The 23038-nt window shown below is 38.9% G+C and overlaps 2 protein-coding genes across 3 annotated transcripts in view; both read right to left on the bottom strand.

The window, feature by feature from the left end:
• The window catches only part of dennd5a (DENN/MADD domain containing 5A), a 33909-nt gene extending 21823 nt beyond the window's left edge, over positions 1-12086 (bottom strand). For both annotated transcript variants that reach the window (XM_041052811.1, XM_041052894.1), the window contains exons 1-4: positions 11855-12086; positions 2891-2962; positions 1895-2004; positions 832-1516 (exon numbers count right to left, since the gene is read on the bottom strand). In XM_041052811.1, coding sequence (XP_040908745.1) covers positions 832-1516; positions 1895-2004; positions 2891-2962; positions 11855-11954 — 967 coding nt within the window. In that variant the 5' untranslated portion in view covers positions 11955-12086. The remainder of the gene's footprint in view (positions 1-831; positions 1517-1894; positions 2005-2890; positions 2963-11854) is intronic.
• A 3412-nt stretch (positions 12087-15498) lies between these two features.
• tmem41b (transmembrane protein 41B) lies at positions 15499-22617 on the bottom strand. Its single transcript, XM_041040217.1, has 7 exons — positions 22287-22617; positions 20097-20214; positions 18961-19089; positions 18359-18452; positions 17592-17696; positions 16868-17006; positions 15499-16778 (listed from the first exon to the last, which is right to left on the bottom strand). Exons 1-7 carry the CDS (start codon positions 22381-22383, stop codon positions 16609-16611), a joined length of 852 nt encoding a protein of 283 aa, XP_040896151.1. The 5' UTR covers positions 22384-22617; the 3' UTR covers positions 15499-16608.
• Between the last annotated feature and the right edge of the window lie 421 nt (positions 22618-23038).

Below are 23038 nucleotides of genomic sequence, written 5' to 3'. Positions count from 1 at the left end.
TTATTCCAACTTTATGGGCAACAGTGTAAATGCAGTCCATTTGCCATTCGTGCAAACAGTTGAACGCTACACTATGAACACCTACCAGTAGTGAAATTTTATCTCCCCCATCTCAGTGATGGCCGACTTTTCACTCTGCCTTTGAGAGCGGCCATTTAGAACAAACACTTAATTTGATGGACATGATTCTGACATGCTTGGACAGCACATCACACAAACTAGTTCTGACCGAGCATACCCCTGGCATTATTAGAACCTATCAAAGACCATCCATTAGGTTTTCCATTATGTTTGTACAGCTAAAGCCCAACAACAGACAAAAGTTTACATCATATTTATGACATAATAAAACTACATTTCTATAATGTAACTGTATTTTTGAGCAAATAGAAACCTAAGCCTTTCTTCCATCCCCCTAAAATGTATGAAGAGGGAAGAAGGTCTTAAAGCTCCATCAGCCTGAAATAACCAGGTCCCCTGACAATATCTAGTCTCATGTCATGACACTGGCATGTCTCTTGGGACTGCATCTACTAACAGGATCACATGACCTCACGATTCTCAAAAAATAGCTGTTAAATGCACGATTTTCTTTTTTTTTTTCCTTTCCCACTCCCACACTTCCAGCTATTTAGAAAACATGTATAGTGTAGATGAACAGTGTCAGTACTACACAGGATTTCAATGCAAGCTTGACTATTATTTGTTTTTGAAAGGGTTGTAATGTGAGCAAGATGAATGGATATTTGTAATCAGTGCATCCCAATGGGACTGGATGCTAAAGGTTAAATGAAAGCAAATGAGTGCAACAGTAGCAGACCAGGTACTTACGCTGTGAGTACAGCAGTATCTGCATCTCGAGAAGGGCACAGGTGAACAGCTGAAGAACGTTCTCCACACCCAGCAGATTAAACATTTCACTGATGGCAAAGTCAAAGAGTGGCAGCTCAGATGTGCTCGGCCTCTGACACACCACAGGCCCGTAGACGCCTGAGAACTTGAGGGAACGTCCGGAGGGTGGCAGGGGCACCTCGTACAGGATGTTGTAGATGTAACTCTCCAGCGGGAGAGGTGGGGGCTGAGGGGACGTGACAGCCTGGTGAAGCTGCTGCAGCACCTTCCTGCAGGCCTGAGCGAAGGCCATGGGTGTTATCAGGCAGATGCACTTTGACACGTAGAGCGTATCACGGCTGATGTCATATGAGTTGAAGCGCTGCAGACGGGAGATGGCGGGCGCAGCGTGGAGCACGGGACGAGGCTGGGAGTGTTGGTGGCGCTGGTCCTCGAGTCCTTGTGGTGAGGTGGGAGTGTGCAAGATGTCGTACTGCTCTGCATTGTGCATGTGGTAAAGAGTCTGCATGGCACTGCAGATCTGCTTACTGGTCACCTCTTCGAAGAAAGTGAGAGCAAAGCCATAGGTTCGAGAGCCGTCCTCTCTGGTGATGATAAAGGAGTGGAACTGAGGCTCCCGGGAATCAACCTGTGTCCTGAACGACAGACCCTTTGGCATGCAGAGCTGTGAGAGGACAGACAGAGAGAAGATAGAGAGGGACAAAAGACTGCATCAGAACCTAAGCATGATGTATCTCGTTTATGTAACACGAAACTGTTTTCTTTACACAAACAGATAAAAATGTCAATTTTGAGGTTGTAAAGGGATTTGGACAAAATAACTTCCCGATATTTTTCTTTTATGTGTTAACATGAGTGTTTCATTGTTATGTGAACAATGGAACACATTTCAGTGAATTAAACATTAACTTTATTTGATTTTGCATACATTTTCCATATCAAAGTGAAAACATCCATATTAACTTTATGATACTGATTTCAGCCGTACTATTATTCTTAAAAGGATGAGGTTTATATGTTACATAACATAGAGGGATCATACCATGCCAACTGCATCCTGGTCAAATGGATTCCACTCGACATTGTCTGGATAATGTGCTAGAACTTTGGATTTAAAGGTTCTCCGCAATGGACTCTGCTCAAAATTCTCACCTGTAAGTCAAACACACACACACACACACACACACACACACACACACACACACACACACACACACACACACACACACACACACACACAGAGCAAAAACAAAAAGGAGACAAACAGTGAGCACAAATTTCCAGATGTAAAGGGAGGAGCAGAAGAGCAGTTTGATCAGAAGCAGGCTTAAAGTGCCAGGCACAACTTCAGAGGAAGGAGCAAGTCAGCATATTTGTCTTGAGAGTAAGATTGTATTGCATCATATAAAGCTGTCACCTGCAGCCTGCTCCAGCAAATAAGCAAAACAAAATATTCAAGCAGGCAGCATCTGCTACTCCAAAACAGATAGCTTAACAGAGAAAAAAAATCAAGCAAACTTTATGGATCTTAATGCTTCATGACAGCTTTAATGGCAATACAAAGGAACACACAAAATAATCAATCATAAAAGGGGCAAACTGAGTTGATTTGGACCCAGAGTAAAGCAGAAGTGATGCACACACCAAGGCAGTACTGAAAAGTCATTTAGAGTGTAGGGGGAGAGTAAACATTGACCAAGCAATGCCAGCACAGGCAGCACTGGATTTGTGTGTGTGTGTGTGAGAAAAACAGAAGCGGTGATTGTCAAACATCAGCTCATTGTTCAGCTACTGCTGAAGGATGTGAGGGAGAGGGAGGAGGGGGACAAGAGAAATCAGGAGGAGAGAAATCAGAGTGTGCAAAACAGACAGGACAAGTCCCCACACCTGTGCAGAAAATAACTGCGAAAACTCAGAATTTGAAGAAACAAAACACAGGGGAGAAAAAAAAAAAACAAGGTGTGCCAGGTTAAAGGCTGAAGGGTTAAAGCTGAGCTCAGGTTAAGAGGGGGAGGAGTGTGTGTGGTGGGAGGGTTACCTTCATTTGCCCCCGCCAGTTTTCCTCTGGCCCCATCTCTGAATTTAGTAGCCTCTATATACTGGCATAAAGCTACACAACAAATAAAACAAAAATATAATTAAAAGCTTGGTTCTAGTTGGGTAGCGCATCACTTCTCAGCTTGTGCAGACACATCCTGACAGCTCTGCTCTCAGGACAAGCTGCACAGGGACACAGGGACATTATTGTGCCTTTGTGCAGGTGAGTATGCTAATTCAAGCCTGCTGGTGGGGTTATGATGTAGGGATACATCATTTCTGTGTCGTAGTTTCTTCTTCCTCTTCTTTCTCTTCTTCGGGAGATCATGCAAATCCACACTGCTCTGATATGGATTAAATTCTCAACACAAATACAATGGAAAAGAACCAACCAGTATGTCAATAAAAAGTTTCACATCATGCTAGCAGCTCTGTTAGGTTGTTCATAGACACAGCAGTGCTTTGAGCTAAATGCTAACGTCAGCATGCTACCATGCCCTCAGTGACAATGCTAATAACTAAATGCTACTATAACTGGCATAATGTTTAGCATGTTCGATATAAGATGATATATGAAATCCTATTAAATAACTAAAATTTATAATCTTACTAATGAGCTGGGTGACACGTTCCTTCGTAATCATGAACACAGATACTGTAGTGTATTTATTTTGAGTTGTCCTGCTGCTGTAAATACTCACTGGCACACCAAACATGTATTAATCTGCAGCTATAAATAAAACATATACACTCTCTACTCCCTTTTTCTGTAAGAATGAATGCAGACAATCGTGTACTAAAAAACATCTGTGGCAGATTGATCTAATGTGTGTGTCCATCAGTAGACAGTCATGGGTTTGACTGCAGAGAATGGCTGCTGTTGTACTGCAGACTGAGTGGCTCTGGAGCTGAGTTAGATTATCTAACATTTCACATAGCCTCACAGTGTTTCTTGCTGTCTTCTTCATGCAATAACATTTGCCAAGCACCAATAAAGCAGTCCCGCTGGCAGAGACACATATTCATGCAGCATGTCAAAGCCAAACGTGTGCCGTGTGGCACACATCGACTCTTTTCTAACTCCACCATGTCAGCTTCAATCTTAAGCTGCTCTCAGGCTAAGGTGGCCCTGTAAGATATGAAGCCAGGACTTTTTGTGGACTATGTAGTGAGGGATGAGGAAAATCCATTTTTACAGCACTTATAACATGACTCAGTGGTGACACACACAGAGAGTCAAAACACGATGACCTTTTCAACTCTCTTCACAGATGACTACATTGATTCTCTCTGTTGCATTTGTTTGAACAAGACATTTATGTTTAATCTTGGAAAACATTTACTGAGAATCCCTGTTGTAATTTTGAGAATGATGGATGAAAGTCCTGTCTTTACTCAGGTAAGAGGTTGACGATATCTGATGCCAAGTCTATTAGTGATTCAGTATCCCCTTAATTCCACGGTTTATTTTTTGCCAACCAAACTAAGAAAGATGTTGAGTGAGTGCCGTTGGCTCTTCCAAACAGGAGCTGTTGAGTGGAGCAACAAATAAGTTCATATTAGACTCTAGGTAAAATGAAACAAATATTGGCAAGGGAGTAAACATCTTAAGAATTAAGTGGTTTAATCTGTTGGTTTCTTTCACATCCAAACTGCCTATAGGGATGAAACAAGGCCAGGAATGCAACTCAGACTACAAAAATGTCAGCAACCAAAGATAGGTCAGACAGTGATGTTATTATGATAAGTAGGAATGGGGGAAAATGATTCAGGCTCCAGAATTAATGTTTAATCACCATCTTTAAGGCATGCAACTGTTTGTCGACTTTGTTCAAAGAAGATAAAAAATGCCTTAAGTGCATAGCTGAAATAAAGCGCTGCCTTCCGCTGTTCATGATCATGTATATGTAGGTCAAATTCCAGGACAGAAAATGAAAACAGACAGGAGCACAATGACGTGACTGAAACAGTCAGTGACATATCACAGTAATACAAGAAACATCTGGAAGCATCTGGCCGTGGAGTAAGTTGGAGGCGACATGTTGCTCTTCTTTTAAAGTACTTTGAATGTATAATGGTTAATGGTAATTATCACAGCATATGTCAGCACAATATCACAGGAGACTTATAAAAATTTGTAAAATTATCCCCCATAGAGGTGTTGTCCCTCATATACGTGGACTATCACAGCTTTGCAACTAAACTTTTATTTTTAAAGAATTACGCTGACATTGTGCCTTTTCCTTGTTTTTCCAGCAGGCTCAAGTGCAACTGGACAAGACTAAACAGGTGTTTATTTCAGCCAGCATCTTCGCCTAGTAATTAGGACTGATTACAAGCTAACTGCCTCACCTGAAGAGTAGACTAAATGCGCACCAACAAACTTCTACAGTGTAAACACTCATTTAATTTATCATATTTTTCACCAAATAGGACCGTGATGCCGTGAGAGCGTGGACCGGTAGCAGTGGGAGTAGAGCGTCACTGTGTTTTGGCGCCATGCCGTTTTCTCTCGTCCTATAAGCCAGGGACCACTCGCAGCTCTGCAGTCCTCCTGTGCTCACACACCCTCACACTTCCTGTAGCATTGGCCCACTAGGCTCAGACATAAAGGGATGTACTTCTCTGACTGGAAGCCTATATTCATACACGACTCGACGTGACAGCCTGCAGCAGAATGTGGTGAAGACTCTGCTTACGCTTCAAAATAGCTCAGCAGCAAAAACATCAACACTTATTCACCCAGAGGACCCCGCGCTGACAGGACATGATCGCTCACTCTCAGCTTAAACTCACAGTCTTCACAGCTTATACTCCCAGAAGACACTATGTGGCTTTTTTTTTTAAACAAAAGGATAGAATTTTACATTTCACATTTGTTGCTGCCTCCATAACAAACCATTTTCAAGGTAGACATTTTGATTTGGCAGACAAGGGAGACCACATGTATAACTAACAATGTAATTAACTCCAGGGCCGTGGAAATGACTCGTCTAAATGTAATGCAGTCATTGTTACCGTTACTAATTACATTTTTTTAAGTGATAAAAAAATTCCTGGATGTGCCCCTTTAACCGGAGCCATGCCAAAATTGAATGTGCTCTTCCCTGGCCCATGCCCCATCCCTTTACTGAGACTGGTGCAAATCAGTTTGGTGCTTTTTGCATACTCCTGCTGACAAATAAACAAACAAACAAACCAACAGAGAGGAGTGACAACATAACTTCCTTGGAGGAGGTAATTACAAATACCAGATGGATGTAACATAACAGCCTGAAAATTCAGCTCATAAAACATCTGTTAGCAGCCACAGGGCCGGACTCCAGAGAAACTTAACCCACAGAAAATGCACTGTCTTTCTAGGACAAGAATGTGCAGGTTTAATCACTCTGACATGGTGGGAAAGAATGTAAACCTTCACCTTTCAAGAGCAAGTCTAAGCTGGAACCATCACAAAGTCTTATCCAAACAGGGACCGGCACTGATGAGCAAGGGAAAGAGACACTTCTCCACAGGGGATGAAAATTATCATCATATGTAGGGGAAACAAAACTCAGGAGGCTCCTTCAGAGCAAATTCAAACCTAAATACAGAAGATATCAAATAAATGAACACAACTGATGCTACATTAAATGAATCTGAATATATTACCTATATATTAAGTAGTTAGTCTACAGGCTTGTAATTGTACATTTTTATCAAATTCAGTTGTTCATCTTTTGAACTGATGATTCAAGCAGGAGTTTCATGTCCATCCAAGCCACAAAAAAGCTCCAAGTGTGAGTCACATAGCATTTCTATGGGAAAAATGAATAGGACTTTTATTTCTGGAAGCAGAAATTAGCTCCTTCCACTACGTAACTATACAATGAATTGATTGTTTTAAAAATGATACAGCCCTATGAGCCTATAAGCTAGTATTTTCTGTAAACTTATATATGGCAAAGTCGTCAGTTTGTTGTAACTTTTGGTGTAAAAGATACACTGCACCCTCAAAGCACTGAGAGATGTCTACTGAATCTTCAAACTGCATTCAGAATTTCCCTGATGCATTTTCAAGCAGATTTTTAAAACACTGACAGGAGACCCTGTACAGGCCCATAAATAAACAATTCTGAGTGAAAATATGAAAAAGCACATTATGCATTGAAAGCCGCATTGCATGTTGAGCCATTCATCCTCATTTGTTTGCTGAGTAGGATTGGGGGAGAGAGGCTGCCTGGGAAATTCAAAAGGATATTTAGCATTTGAATAAGTGGAGCCTGTGTACGAGTGTACTTATGTCCCTCAGCTCCCTGTGTTTCCAGTGTGGCCTGTGAGGCTGGAGGGTCATACATATGCTAATCAGGTCCTCGCTGTGCTGCCAAACACTGTGCTCCAAGGAAGTTTTGGTCATTTCTTTGTGTTTCACTGTACATGAATCACCATTGCAGCACGTTAAAACTGCTCCGGTTAAATCACGGGAGAAAACCACCAGAGAGTTTGATATGGCTCATTGCATTCACTGTTTTACAAGCAAAGTTTGAGGCCGGGTTACTTCAATTAAGTTTAAATATTTCAGTCATTGGGTGTAGAATGACTGAATCTATCTATTCAGTGATTACAGTAACCACTAAGTAAGTTACTTATGCTGTACAGCCTCCCCACTGCTCCATGACATTTTCGTTATGATGCCCAAAACTGTTCCTCAATTTTAAGTGACACACGCATTTGTTTATAAAAAAAACATAGTTTGAACTAAGTACAGTATTTAGAAGGGCTGCAACTGAGGATTATTTTTATGAGAGATTCATCTGCATAAATATGTATTTTAATTTCATACTGGAAAGACACAGGACCTCTCCATGAAGACTAAAAAAGGAGGCAAACAACAAATACATCAACACAGAAAAACTACTGCGCATTTTTCTTAATTTTTACAATACAAACCTGCGAACTACTCCATACACCTATTGTATATGATTAGCTGACATTATCATGTGTAACCTGTAACAATGGAATTTCCGCACCATTTCCTCTCTTCAACTCAAAACTGAAACAGGCAATAAGGGCAAGCCCCTAACCTCTTTCTCCAGTAAACATCAGCAACATGCAGTAAGTAGAACAGCGTCTGTGATGTTTGACCACAGAGCCCCAGCTTGTACTTCTTTGCAACGTTTCAGTCAGGTACATTTTCTGTCTAGTCTGAAAGGCCTACAGAAAACGCTATCACAGACCTTACCATAGATTCATAACAACAAAAAAAATGTAACTCTGTAACTTTAAAATTTGAAATGTGATTTGATGAGAATGTCAAAATGCATACATACTTTAAATTATTTTAAAGGTGAGAAGGTTAGGGTTTGAGTCACTCAATGGGGAATTATTCTATATTAACAAATATAAATTAAAAATTAAAAAATATTTTTTTAAAACTATTTAAAAAATGTATTCATTCATGTCTTTTACGTGTCAAAAACAAACACGTTTTCCCACAGCTGATAATTTTAGACTGAGTTGAGTGAGAGCCATCTAACCAGCTATATTCACTACTTTTTTATATAAGTGCTACACAGTGGTATATAACTACACTATGAAGAACGATAATTATACACTAGTGTTTTTTTCTGTTCACATGAATGCAAAGCTGACATTTTCATATGAACTCACTCGAGCGTTTTCGAAAAGTTATACTTTCAGGGCGGGAAAACGTGAGCTTACGGTGGATGGAAGGCCAAAACAGAGAGGAAAAACCTGCCTTTTCAGATTTAACCGCATCAGTGTGGACAGTGCCTTGGTCTGGCCAAGCAGATATGCCAGTGGTCTGCTTGCGGTTGTGTACAATTCAAAACAGAATAATCATAAACTTCTATTCATTTCATAAATTTCAAGTAAATATGAACTCATCTTGTAAACAGGAACAACAATTAAAGGAAGTAAAAATAGGAAGTACAGTGGTTGAGTCTTTTGGGTTAAGTTGCTAAAAGAAGGAAAGGACTTTCTTTAAACCTCAACAGCAACGTGACAGGCCTCTCACTACCTGCTGAGTCATAATAATTCACACAGATACGGATCTGAAATCAATCCCTATTAATCACTATGTTGTGAGTATCAGCTGTACAAAAAAAATGTTTTGCTTTCACAAGACTATAAAAAAAGAAGAAAAAACAAACAAACAGACAAACCAGACTGTTGTCCTGAGGCCAGAAGAGTGTAGAAGAAGTAACCAGGTTAACGAGAGCTTATACACCTTAATGCAGTTACTAACAACAGGCTCAAAGATACTTCGCATTAGTAGATTAACTCACGTCCATCAGCAGGACTTTGACCTTTAGTGACAAAAGCGAGTACTTTTAAATACAACATTTGAATGTAAATGCAGTGTAAAATACATAATTTATATTTAATGTATTTATATCTTTGTAGATCTGTTTGCCTCCTTCAACATTTAGGGTTTCCCCCAGGATATTTCACTAGTAGAGGTGGTGCTGTGGAAAGCCCTGACATTATTTGTAAGGGAAACACTGCTGCCAGATATTTACATAGAATCTAATGACAAATATCCATTGTCTAAACATTATTATTCACCAAACACAGCTCCCACGTCTTCTAATATCTTGGGTCTGTCATGACTCCCAGAGGTGAAAAAGACTCAAGAGTGTTAATTACTGTCATTTTCTTTCCTAGGTGGAAGCACCTTTAGGGCAAAGGATACTGGCCACACAACCCTAGAATCTCTAATGCACCCATCTGTCACTTACAGGACAGGTACATTTTTCTCACTGACAAAAATCTTCAATAACACTGGAGGGCATGAATAGTGAACAGTAATCATTTTCCAACAATTAGCATCCTCTACAGCTCAAATGGTGTGTGATTACTAAAACATCTCAGTACAATTTTAAAGGGAAATACAATATAATATTTCAGCAGAATGGGTGTTGTATTCCTGCAGCAGTTGTCTTCAACAACTGATTAACAGCATTTATGACCATACAGTCTCAAAAATGTACTCATTGTACTGTGCTCAATTAAACTGTTCTGTTAAAGCTTAAAATTCACCTGGCTTGTTCATCGTCTGGAACCGAAAAATGGCTCTTTGGGCCCCTTCTTACTCACGAAACGTGCAGTTATGGTAACATATCCAGTCACATGACTGTTGCTTCTGTCAGTTGTCACAGATAGCCAATCAGCTTAACAGAATGACTGCTTTGCCTTGTTTTTAAACATCTTTGTACATGGAATTAGCTTTCCACAAAACAACGACTGGTTACATCTTGGATTTGGGGTTAGGTCTCTAATAAGATCGAAGCACAAATGATAAAGTTTAGAAGAAGTAACCCTCCAAAGTTGGTAAGTGTTCCCAGCTGTTTAGGCCCACTGACAGATCTTAAAAATAAAATGTCTAATTCAGTGGAATAATTACCTAACAAATAATGAATGGTTATCACATTGATACAAAAATCCTATCAAAAATGCACCATTTCCAACAATTCCCAAAAATATTAAAAAAGATAACTACCAGTGGTATATACAATGTGATAAAATCTTTGAGTATAGACAAGTTGATATTACCTCATAGCATATATTGTGGTAACATTTTATTTGACAGGTACATTATTGTGTAGTTTGGTACTAATTACAAGACTAAGACAAAAGACACAGACAAAGTTCTGCCTGAGACTATTAGAGATGTTATTTAAGTTAGTTTGTTTAGTTAATTATTGACTTCCAGAGAAAATTCCACAAAAGTATTCTTCATTTATGCTGAATTGTATTTGTGTTTCTTTGTAGACATATTTTACATGTGTAGCTCACCTGCTATCTTCTGAGTAATAACCTCAAACTTGTGCTAGCTTAGGATTTAGAAATAACTGAATGCATTCAAACTGATCGCTCCCTATTTTACCTGTAATTTATACCACAGTATGTGAATCTTTCCAGGAAACTTCTAAGAGGAAATGATATGGAAATAATCTGAAATTTTCTGACCTATAAAATAGAGGGTTACCTATATTGTCATATTGCTAAAAAAATGTGCACTTGAAACATCTGCCAAACAGAAATGCGGTATGAGAGAAAAATAGCACTGCTGCCATGCCATAATTTCCCACAGTTCATGCTCAGGGCCCAGACTCTGCAGGGACCCTCAAGCCACAGTTTCACATGCACATATATTTGCAAATTCTCTCTCTTCAAATGCAAACACATATGCTCATGCAGGCAAATCGTAACAGAAAGGGTCATAGAAACAAGCAGGATCCAGGTGAGTCACAACCTACTGTACCCTGATAGAAGATGATGTTTAAAACATTTATATAATTGTTTGGGAAGGGAAGGGTGTGCCCACTAAGGAGGTTACTTGAATAGGATGGTTACATGCACAGTGTGGATCTCTGGTGGATGCTGCAGCTGTCAAGGGTCGATGGGAGGGGTGGTTGGGGGGGCATGGTACATTTTTACCCTGGGGGAACTGACAGGTTAATCCTTGATTCCTGATCTCTTCTAAACAACCTGGTGACAGCCACTATGACAGCATCTTGAAGTGTAATAACGTTACATCGACATCAGTGTTATAAAATCAATCAACACCAGAATGAATTAATCAGACAAGTGTCTCACGTAAAATATCCATCACTGCGCAGTGCCAATATCAAATCACTTTGATATAAAAAAAAAAAATCATCGACTATCTCTGTATTACAATTCGTGTCAGTGCGTTAAAGAAACATAACAAGCCAGTAATCCCCTCGTCTCTCATCGAGCGTTACAAACAAACAGGCTGAGAGAAGATGATCTAGGCCTAATGTTATGTTATAATCCAAACAACCTACACTACGTGTTACACCAATAAATAAACGGCAGACACGTTAAGATACAGTAAAAGCTAAATAATCACGTTAACCTGGTGTTAAAAGGCCCTTCCTTCCTTATTTATTTGCTACAGCATCAGCCCGACATATACCCCGATGGCTAACATTCTTACCGGACAGTTCGTCGGGTTCCAGCCCGCTTTCGGTGTCGAGTCCGCAGATCACAAAATAATCTGCGAACCGGCAAGAACCGGAGCTGAAGCCGGTGGTCATTTTGAGACTGGTCCTGTGGTACCCTTATCCCCTCAACAGGGAGCATATTAAAGGAACGGGGAGAACTGGTTTCTCTCTGCCATCGCGGATGCTACGGTACTGCGACGCTCGAAAATCACTACCGATACTAGGCTAACCAGTCTGCTAAAAGCTAACGACAACGATAAAGAAACATCCGGCCGGGTTCCTTCACAATAAAATGGTATCTTGGCATTGCCACAGTGGAAACCGCTTTTAAGCAACATGTATTATACACTATAATACAATATTAATATATCTCTTCTCTTTTATTATTGGCCTGCATGCTTATAAGTTACTTCAGTAAGTGTAGTAGTGTAGTGTAGTTTTAATCTTATCATCTGTTTTGAGGGTGACTTTGTGAATCACAAATAAAAAGCCAACTGGCACATTTGCAGCAATGTCTATCAATGTACACTCTCGCTGCTAAAGAATCAATAATAATAAATACAACTGTGCACTTTAACGTTGCCCCAAACTGCACAAAATGATAAAAACACTACCACTGGCTTGTACTAAGCTACATCTCACTCTGCTATGTAATCTTTCCTTAGCATTTAGTAGGTATAAATAAAGTGGTTGACTCATCATTTAACAATGTGCTGTCTTAACTGGCTTGAAAAACTTGATAAAACAGACCATTAGGAAACAAAAGCACAAGAGGATGATTCAGTACTGTGCAAATGTTTTAGACACTAAAAGTAAACTGAGTTCAGTTAATTTTATAGTCCAGTGAACAGAAAAAAGTAATCAAATTAACTCTCCTTGGTACACTTGCACACATTTTTTAAGGTACTCGGCAGATAAGTTGTTGGAGTCACAGTTGTTCTGTGGATTTAGGCTGCCTCTATGTCTTCTGTCTCTTTGTGTAATGCCAGACTGACTCCATGATGTGGTGATCAGAGCTCTGCGGGGGCCATACCATCCATCACGATAGTTCTTTATGATTCTAGCTACATGTTCGGGGTCGTTGTAGAACTGGTAACAATCAGACGCCTCTCTGAGGTAATTGCATGATGAATAAAAATATAAGCGTAAAGTACCAAAAACGTTTTCACTCTGTTTCTAAATACCCCTTTCCACCCACACTGTTATTCAATCTGTAATATTTTAAGAGAAAAATGATTTACAAATTCCAAAAAACTACAAAAAAAAACAGCATTTGTAAAGTGATTACACTCTCTGTTATTAATTCACAAGCTATATGTCACGACACTCCTAGTTTTGATTTCCATTTAGAGTAATGAACACTCCATGCAATTTTTCTTATTGGGACCAATTTTTGTCTTATTTTGAAAGACATTTCCGAAACTTCTGGTTTCACTCTAACTATTTCTGACTTCACGCATCCATGGAAATCAGATCCTTGGAGTCGAAATGCATTGTGGTCCATCAGCACTACAGCTGTAATCATCTGGCTTTGAATCCATAGTGTACAGCCAGGTTGATACTGTATGAGCGTGAAGCTGGCAGGGGTTAACTATTCAAACAGCCAAAATGCAGCTATAGTTATTGTGAATTAGAAACATTTTTCTGTTCTATTCTATTTAATGCTTTGCTTTGTTGCAATGAATTGTTGTAGTTAGTTTATTTCTAGAGAAGCATCAAAATTTGACCCTCTGTAAATGTCTTATTATTACAAAGCAAGGTTTCTATTTCATTATTAGTCTGCTCATTTCCATGGCATATAGTTACAGCAATGCCCTTGAATGTCAAAGAAAAAAAGAGCCATGATCAAATCTACACACTAATCCTGTTTTCCTGCTGTTTAGTTAAGAAACATCATAATGTAATAATTTCTTTTGGTAATCAGATTATTATTATTATTACATTTGAAAAAAATGCAAACTTCCCTTATTTAACTATAAGTGTTCCCACTGGTGGCCACACTACAGTCTCATCGAGTAAATGGGTGAATGTTATATTATCCAGACAGACCACTGCTCAGCAGGAGTGTTACAATATCTCCACCTGGTGGCACTAAACCCTCACTTTTGTTGCGTGAAACTTCAGATGAAGATATCATATGATAACATTTGTTTATGATTTGATAAACTAAAATGCAGATGTTAACTAAGCAGTTGGACTAATGTCAGGCAAGTTTTTGTTTGTGTCAGTGAATTTTGCTGCATGTTCTGTGATCCTAAAAAGCAAAAGTGAACCCACTCTATTCATGAACTGAAAAATGTATTCTGCATGTCTAATTAGATTTTTTAATTATTATATTTCGTTGATAGGACTCGGCTGCAGCATGGTCAAACATGTGTTCTTTACAGATAATTCTCTGAACACAATCATATTCTGTAAAGATAATTTTAATGATTCAAAAAATATAAAAAAGAACATAAATTTGATTAGATAGAGACAGAAATGTGCAATCTGTAAACACTTCATACTGCAATACATTACTGCTCAGTACAAAATAATACTGCCTTTTGAAATGTTAACAGAGGGTTACACAAGAATTACCTCACAACATCTTTGATGGGGTAATAGGACAAAAACCACCAATAACATGTTTCAGTATATGTCCAGAACAGGTTTAGGTTTAAATATTTGAGCAAATAGAGACAAAAATATTAAAATCTACCATTTTATTATGGTGGCAGAAATAGCACTATGGGGGACTAAGAAGAAGTTAATCTACTTTCTATTTAAATATGAAGAAAAACATTTCTAGGGCCAGTTTATAGGATTTACTTCTTGACTTAACCGCTTTACTGAAGGTGAATTATTCCAAGACAACGGTGAACTTCAGGTGTACAAATGCAGCTCCCTCACAAACCAGAATGAACCATTAAAAACAACTCCATAGTCTTTGATGCTGCATTAATTCCTGCTACAAAATGCATGAAGGGCAAGTAATGCTAAGACTTTAGTACCATCACACGGTAGAACTGTTCAAGTTTTACATGAATTGATGCTTATGTAGTCATTTCAAATCTGGGCTTGAGGGGTTATTAAGCTTACAGCAGTACACAGTAAACCTGTTGAGAGTTAAGACATAAAAGTAAAAACAGGACACCTCAAAATGCACCACACCAACTGTGCAATTTTAAGAGATTAAGGAAAAGGGTCATAAAAGATTTGTTACCTCCATGTACATTCACTGCATCAACGTCTGGTGACAGTCCAGAATGTTTTTAAGCAGCAATAAGTTATCTTGGTACACAGGCAAAAAAGAAGAAGAAAAAAAATCCAAAACACTAACAACATCTAAATGAAAAAAAAATCAATAAGCCTTTATAGCACAGGACAAAATTAGCCATTCAAAACAATTTTAAGAACACAAACTAGCGTAAATCAGGCATCATAACACGTTTCTCCTGGTGAAGAATGGAAGCAGTAAGAGCAAGGTAAGGCTTGGACACCTCACAGTCTGTTGGCAGTCTTATTGAGGACAATGGCGCATCATCCACAGCATGGACATTTCCAGTTCTGTACTGGCATTGCAAACAATATCAAGGGGCGGAAACGAACACATAATCTGAGTACACACCTAGGTGTGTGTGTTATTTTCATTATATGCAAAACCTGAGAGTCCATCTAACCCTGGATTTTTCAGATTTACAGACCAAGATGGTTGTGTTTGGCTTTTCACCAACTTTTCTGGATTGTACGCATCTTACCACACATAAATCAGTTGTGATGACACAATCCACACTCACTTCTTAATTAAAAATAAGTTTGGATTGGGCAAAACTTCTTGTTTGGCATTCTGCAGTTTGGATGTCCTGTGAGGAAACAATACATCAGCTTAGTCCGTTCTTTACAAGTTACAGTAGGAAAAACAAGCTTTAGGCTGCTACTATGAAGAGAATTGGGTAGAATTTAAAAAGGATTCTGTGGCAGTGGATCCAGGCATCTTCATCACACTTTACTTCCCAGTAGTTCCATCCTTTCCTCACGCCGCATAAGTTCACCAAGGCAAGCACCAGGTATCAAAACTGACTTTTTAAAAACAAAAACCCACTTTCAACAATAGTGTGACAGTTATTGCTGTGGTGTTACACTTCATTAGGTTGAAATTAGACACAAGCATGTTAAAATAAATATCAAAAAAAGGGGAGTGGAACTTAAAGGTGCTACAAATATGATGCGGTAACTGATATGCTACTGTCAGTAAGTTAGTGATGACATTACTTTTAGCATTTTCAAGCAAGAAAATAGAAATATAATATTCCTCACGAGAAGTAGGTGACAACAACTGGTACTTGCATTATTGTTTGTTTTTTTTTTTAAATCCAACTATCAGAATAATGTGTTTTACTCCAGCATCCTACAAGTAGCACCTTTAACTATCTGGTAAGAATTAAACAATGAGAAGTGATTTAATATAAACAAAAAAATTCTCTTATTTACAATATGTGCCACAATCAACAACATAGTTCACAGAAACCAAAAAAAAACTTGTGCAAGCAGCAGCCAGTTTATACTTTAGTTAACATCAGGAACAACCCACCACTGCATGCAGTCTGAGGTCGGTGAGTGCTTGCTGTGCCAGTGGTCAGAGATTCTCCCACTGGCACCACACCAGCCCCAGCAGAAACTTGAGTGACAGCTGCATGTTCCTGAGCTGGGGGAAGGGGACGTTGGGATCAGTCAGCAGATGAGGTTCTGAGGTGTTTACAGTGTTCTACTCTAGTTTCTGCTGCAGCTTTTTCTGGAAGCAGACGGGCAAGATGGAGAGCACTGCCAGAACACCGAGTACAGCCAGGGAGTTCCAAGACACGGCCTCGCCAGCTGTGGTCAGTTTGTACAGTGTTGTACCTGCGTTGATCGCTACAAAGGAGGGTGGTGCCACTCCTGTGAATCAGCCAGGTTGAATACAGGTGAGTAAGTGACAACAAATAATGAGCAAAATAAAAGACAAAGGAAGGGAGAGATATTCTTACCAAGAAAGGTACCGATGAAGAAAACCCCCAAAGGCACATTGATGACAGGTGAGGTGATGTTGATGAACCAGTTGGGAAGAAAGGGGGTTATTCTCAGGAAGATGATGTAATTGATTAAATGATTTCTGTGTTTGTCAACCTGCCAACAAAACATCATGAGCAGAATGTTCCGTAAGTCACAAAACACTGCAATCCAATACATCCCATCTGTGAAGTTTATAATGATCAGTTTTTGTTGACACTGTCAGAGAACTGTTGAGGCAATTAGTGGTGGTGTTTTACTGTTGAAAAACCAGAAACATGTAGTAGTATGTAGCACTATAGAACTAGACCGGTACACCTGTAAACCACCACCAAGAATTATGGCATTACATAATAAAACATCAGCTGCAACAGTCCAAACATTCGCTGGTTAAAGCTTCTCAAATGTGATGACCTGCTGCTTTTCTGTGTCATTTTTGTTTATAATCTGAATATTTTAGGGTTTTTGTCTGTTGGTTGAATAAAACAAGCAATCTGACTACATCATGCTAGACTCTGAAATGAAAAAGATAAGCTTCACAAGAGTGGGATTTACAGCAGCGCTACTGTGTCAGATTACATTAGACTGAGCTGCTGTACCTTATAAACTGGTAATAACTAAAACAAAGAAAAAATAATAATCACCAAAATCAAACATCTAAACACCTTCAGTTTAAAGTACATTTTCTGGTAAAGCTCTTACCTGTTGGGACCATTTCTGTGCTCTCTCTGTGAGATATTTATAGACCATCGGTCTGCCCACCAGATATGATAGCATATAGCAAAAGGAAGCACCCAGGCCAGAGCACTGCCAACAGACAAAACACATGATGACTGACTGAAGCATATAATAAGGAAGAGACAACCACTATCTCAAAGCTGGAGAAATAAAAAAAAAACAAAAAAGAAGAAATTGGTTGCCTTCACACTCGTGTGTGTGTATATGTATGCATGTGTATATATATGTATATATACACACAGCAGCATTGGTTTAGTGTTATGTTGAATGTACTGTAAGTAGCTTCAAAGAAGAGGCTGAAGGCTTTGATGCACTCACACATTAACCACCGCCCTTCCTAGCTGTCGCAGCAAAAACCTCATGTGCTTGTGTCTGATCGCCAGAATCAAAGAACAAGAACTTCTTTTGTACTCGTCATGTTTTACCAACATTAAATCCCACAGAAACGAAAACCAATAGAAGAAAATGAGTGGCCACAAGCGACTGTGATGTAATGCAGCCACATGAAATAGTTGTACACTGAAGTACTGAAGTCAATCTGGTGACATTGCAATCTATTGTTGGAGGTTCTTTGCATGTTTGTCAGATTTTAAAGGTTAATTATGACTTCACTGAAAATTGTATAAGAAATGCAAGTTTATGATGAGTGAGTCATTCTTGCAAAAGAGAGGATGTGTATTTAAATGCTTATATACATTTTCAGTCACACATTTCATACTGTTCTTACTCACCAAGCAGACTAAGAAAAGAGCCAAGGGGAAAGGGTAAAGATATCCAGACAGGATGCTGAGGAAGATAGATCCAGGGATTGCAAATGTCTGGAGGCTGACAAAAGCGTCAAGGTAGACAACTTTACAAAAATATACAATTATCACTAAGACACAAGCACACTGAATCAAATAAATTAACTACAATAATAAATACATCAAAACATATTAATTTAACCACTTTAGTATGTACAGCAGTCAGCTGGTCTTTCTTGAAGATTATTTTCACGTGACAGTGAGCTGTTTCAGATGGAGAAGATGCTGCTGGACAGGTTTTGTAAGCCCAAACCTGGTAACACTTTGTAAGGAATGCCTGGTGGAAGACTCCTTCAAGGAAATGATTTAAAGAAGCTGTTGCCAGTTCTTGTCATGGTGGCATCCCAAGATCAAAGAATCTCTTTTGGGAAATCTGCTAAACTGTTCTCAGGAGTTGCTGACCTTAGTCATCAGCAAATTAATTTAATTGAACTGTTGCGACAAAATATAACTGCAACTCCATTAAAGGCTGGCAATCTCAGTAGGAGATATATTTTTACCAACACTGCATACGTTTTCTCCAAGGATACAAAACATATGTTGCAAAGTATGCCACCAACACTTCGGTGTAGTAGGTGTCTTTGTATTTGGACAACACGGTTCCCAAAGCTTTGGCATCATCCATGTCTTTAGGTATCCTGATTTTCTCCATTTCATCACTGAAAAAAAAAGACATAATGTTTAGTCAAACATATTTCACAGAAACGTTTTCAGTATGTTTTCATCATAATAGAACCTTTTTTTAGCCAATTTCCAGATTAGATACAAGAACATGATTGCTCAAAATACCACTGAAAAATCGTATCTCAGGATTTATGGATTTTTTTTATTTTAAAAGATAATTTATTGGCATTTTCCCCTTATTAGCAACCAGCTGATATTCTAGAGATAGTCAACACACAAGGGCAGAGAGAGGGTATGACAAGCAAGTTGTGCACCGAATTCAACCTAAGGATTTGGGAGAAGTCACAAACGCTTTAACACTGAACCAGTGCCTGCCTCTCTTTGCTTGGTCACCTGTTAACTTGAGGATTTACTTCAATGATTTACTTTTACCCCCCAGAAAGCTTTGCAGTTACAAAGCTCTTTATAAATCGCTTTGTAACTGCAATTGTTTTAGCATGTGAATAAATAATACTAACAGTGTTTGTTAAAACAGCCACTAATACAATACAATTTTGAAACTTGGATGGATTTATAAACTATTTACTCTTGTGGGTTTACCATTTCCACTGATCACACTTCCTGTCCTTGACATTACTGAATGTGACAAAGTAATGTATCTCCTAATTGGGAAACTAAGAGTAAATTCAGCAGCACTGAATTTATTTTGGTAATCATGACAGGGGGGGTCACCAAAAAGGGGGAGGAAGGATTCAGTCATTCCTTCGGAGAAGAGGTGCGTCTTTTGTTTTTTAGTGAAAATAACAGGTTACAGATTTCACAAGTAAACCAGTGACAGTCAGACATTGAAACAAAGAGTCAAAAAGTTGCTTTAGATTTTTAGTGTCACTTAAAAAAATATATAAAAATCGATGTTAAAAAAATCTTTTTAAAGTAACATAAATAAGGAGTATTAATTGAGAATACAAAATAAGTCCCAATTTCCAAGACAGACAGCATCATCCCCCACGTTTAACCAAATTTAATCCAAAAAGCAACTTACTCAGGAAGCTCTGGGAAGTTCCTGTAGACCAGGTACATGACGGAGGCAGAGCAGGTGAAGATAGAAACCAGAATCAGGAGAGACATGCGAGCTGAGCCCCCTGCACTATGTTGAGCCTCTGTGGAGAATTAGAATAAAAGTTGACTATAAAAACAGACAGACTAGCTACCAGGGAGTCTTGTGTAATTTGCTTATGAGTTTTGCATCACTTGTTCAAGCCCCTGCAGGGAGCTGAGTTTCCCCCATGAGACAGACTCTTGCTATTGCTGAGACAACCTCCTGTTCAATCATGCTTTCAATAAACACTTTATGGAAAGGGACAGCTGCAATATAAAATTTCATGTGTCAGTTAAAGATTTTACGTTATGCTATAGGTAAAAATGTCCTTTTCTAGTAGTTCGTTTTTTTTAAAACCAACTATAGCACACTGGATATATAACTGAGAAATTAACTAGGAACCCAGAGGCAAATTGCAAATGACTGATGAATAGTAATTACATCTGATTGACAAATCAGCACTGGAATTAGGGCTGAACATTCCTGCACAGATACGTGAGATTCCCACGTACATATTTGTTCATGTGCCAACACACACTGAAACATATAACAGGACTCCTGATTGCAAATTGAGCAAATCGAGTCAAACCAAAAGCACAGGTGACTGTATTATAACATACGCTGAATTTCCAGTTTATTATGTACCAGTCTTAAACAAAAAATGAATATTATAACATTATATAGAGATTAGGATTTATTGCAACTCTGTTGTGTAAGACTGCATTGCTTTTAACTATATGTACCTACTAAACTGGCAACTGAGTGTGGTTAATCTTGGTTATTCCAATAACTAAATGAGAGGATAATATATAGTTTTACATCACAGACAGCCCTCTCAGCAACTGATGAAATTAAAAACAAGCTAAAAAAAACTGTCAACAAATGTATTTATACTTATACTCGTGTTCTATCACTACATTTGAATGCAACTCATACTAACAAAACTCCCATAAAAAGACTTTACGGATCATCTAGCCTTGTTTAATGTTCTTACCACAAACACACACTGCTTCACACAGCACTGCAATCAGCTCAGAGGGTTTTTCTTGCTCTTCCTGTCATAGCGCTGTCACAGTCACGGAAATTTTATGTCAGATACTGCCGCAAGGTTTTGTTGATAGTTGACCCGATGGCACTGCTGCCCTTATCGAGGCTAACATCACATCCAGATAACATTTAAGGCTTCAAAGTACAAACAACAGTTCTGCAACTGATGCGATCAATTACAGAAAGAAAAATACTTGTGTGGCAATAATTGTTTCATAATATTAACACAAAATTGTTTTATGTTAGTAGCACAATAAGCACACCTTCATAACAGCGCCATCTGCTCACACTTCATAGTTCACCTTTGAAGTCATTGATTCAAGGGTCAGGAAAAGCTTGACTACATGGAGATATTAAACGGTGAATGGACTTTGGGAGTTTTGTGTACACTGGGAGATAATGGAGGTCTAGATTCGTGCTTCTGATTAATGGAAGTATATCTGTTTCATAACATTTTTGTTTTTTGGTAGTAGTATAACAATAAAAGGAACTAGTTTTCAACATCGAGTACAATTACGTTTAATACTCCCACTACATTTTGCTGACAACAGGTACATTTACATAAGATTTTACTGTAGGTCGTTTATTGGTAACGGAGTATTTTTGTAGTGTTGTATTTTTGCTTTTACTTTAATCTGAATCTGAAACCTTACCCTGAAAAAGTCTTGTCCAAGGGCAGTCTTTGTTTGAGAAACATCCAGCTATTAAAACCATACAAAGATCTGTGATTTTGCTCTCGTTTTAATAATCAGAATAATCCAATCTTATCCACTACCCCTCTGGCGCTAATTAACTGGGTTTGAAATGTGTTTCAGCTGCTTCATAACGACATCGTTATGTTCTTTATTAGCTCTGGCGTTATCAAGTTAGCCATCTTAGTCGTAGTCGGCTAATTTTAGCTCACTGGCAGCCTCTGGCTAACGTTAGCTCCGGATTCGCAATGAACACTTACCTCATCACAGAAATAACACTGCCAAATCTTCATATTGCTTAATCTATCTAGAATTGTTTGCCTTCCTCTGCCTTTCTTTTCATTCAGGTTAACAGTTAGTGAGCTAATAGTTAGCCGTCACAGCGGAAACCTACCTTTCAGTACTTGTGAGTCACTCGCATTCGCCTTCACCTCCTCTTGTGCCGAGGACAAACCGTCCGTCTCTCGTCTTTCCCTCCGCTTTTTGGCCATTTTCTGAGATAACTGTCGAGGTCAGCTAGGATACCGACGTATGTAGCGACAACAGCCGGCGGGTGAAGTGACACCGGTGTGGTGACAGCCTGCTGACACGTTACACAGGCTGACCTTTTACCTTAACATCCAGCGGCACTAACCACTACAGCGCCCCCGGCGAGAAGTAGTGATAGTCCTCTGACACCCGAGGCTCCGACACATGCGCGGTAGCTCATGAAGCAGTTGTATCGAACCACTGTGCCGAGGTGTGGTTTGGTCACGTGAGTAGTGACGCTTGAAGCACTTGAGTGACGTTCGAAGCACGTGATTGCTTCGGACGTCATACGAATCACCTGATTGGTTCGGTTTGTCATGTGAATCACGTGACGGGATCGAACGTGTTCAGAGATAGAATAGCTCTATATAGTGGCGGTCAATTGAATTTTTCTTTGCAGAGTATGTCGGTTTGTTGCGTTTGTTAGGTGTTTTGAGAGTTAGTTGTGTTGATAGTGTATTTTTGGAGTATATAGAGCAATACATAAATAATATAGAAATTAGATATAAAGAGTTATATAGATAGGTAAATATATATAGATAGATAGATTGTATTAATTCCAGAGGGAAATTAGTTTGTCCCAGCAGCACACGTTTTCTGTCCCAGTTGGCGCTTGGC

Source organism: Toxotes jaculatrix, chromosome 1 (genome assembly GCF_017976425.1).
Source record: "Toxotes jaculatrix isolate fToxJac2 chromosome 1, fToxJac2.pri, whole genome shotgun sequence".
Taxonomy (NCBI): domain Eukaryota; kingdom Metazoa; phylum Chordata; class Actinopteri; family Toxotidae; genus Toxotes; species Toxotes jaculatrix.
The sequence above is the reverse complement of the archived record's forward strand: the minus strand, read 5'-3'. Positions and strand labels throughout refer to the sequence as shown.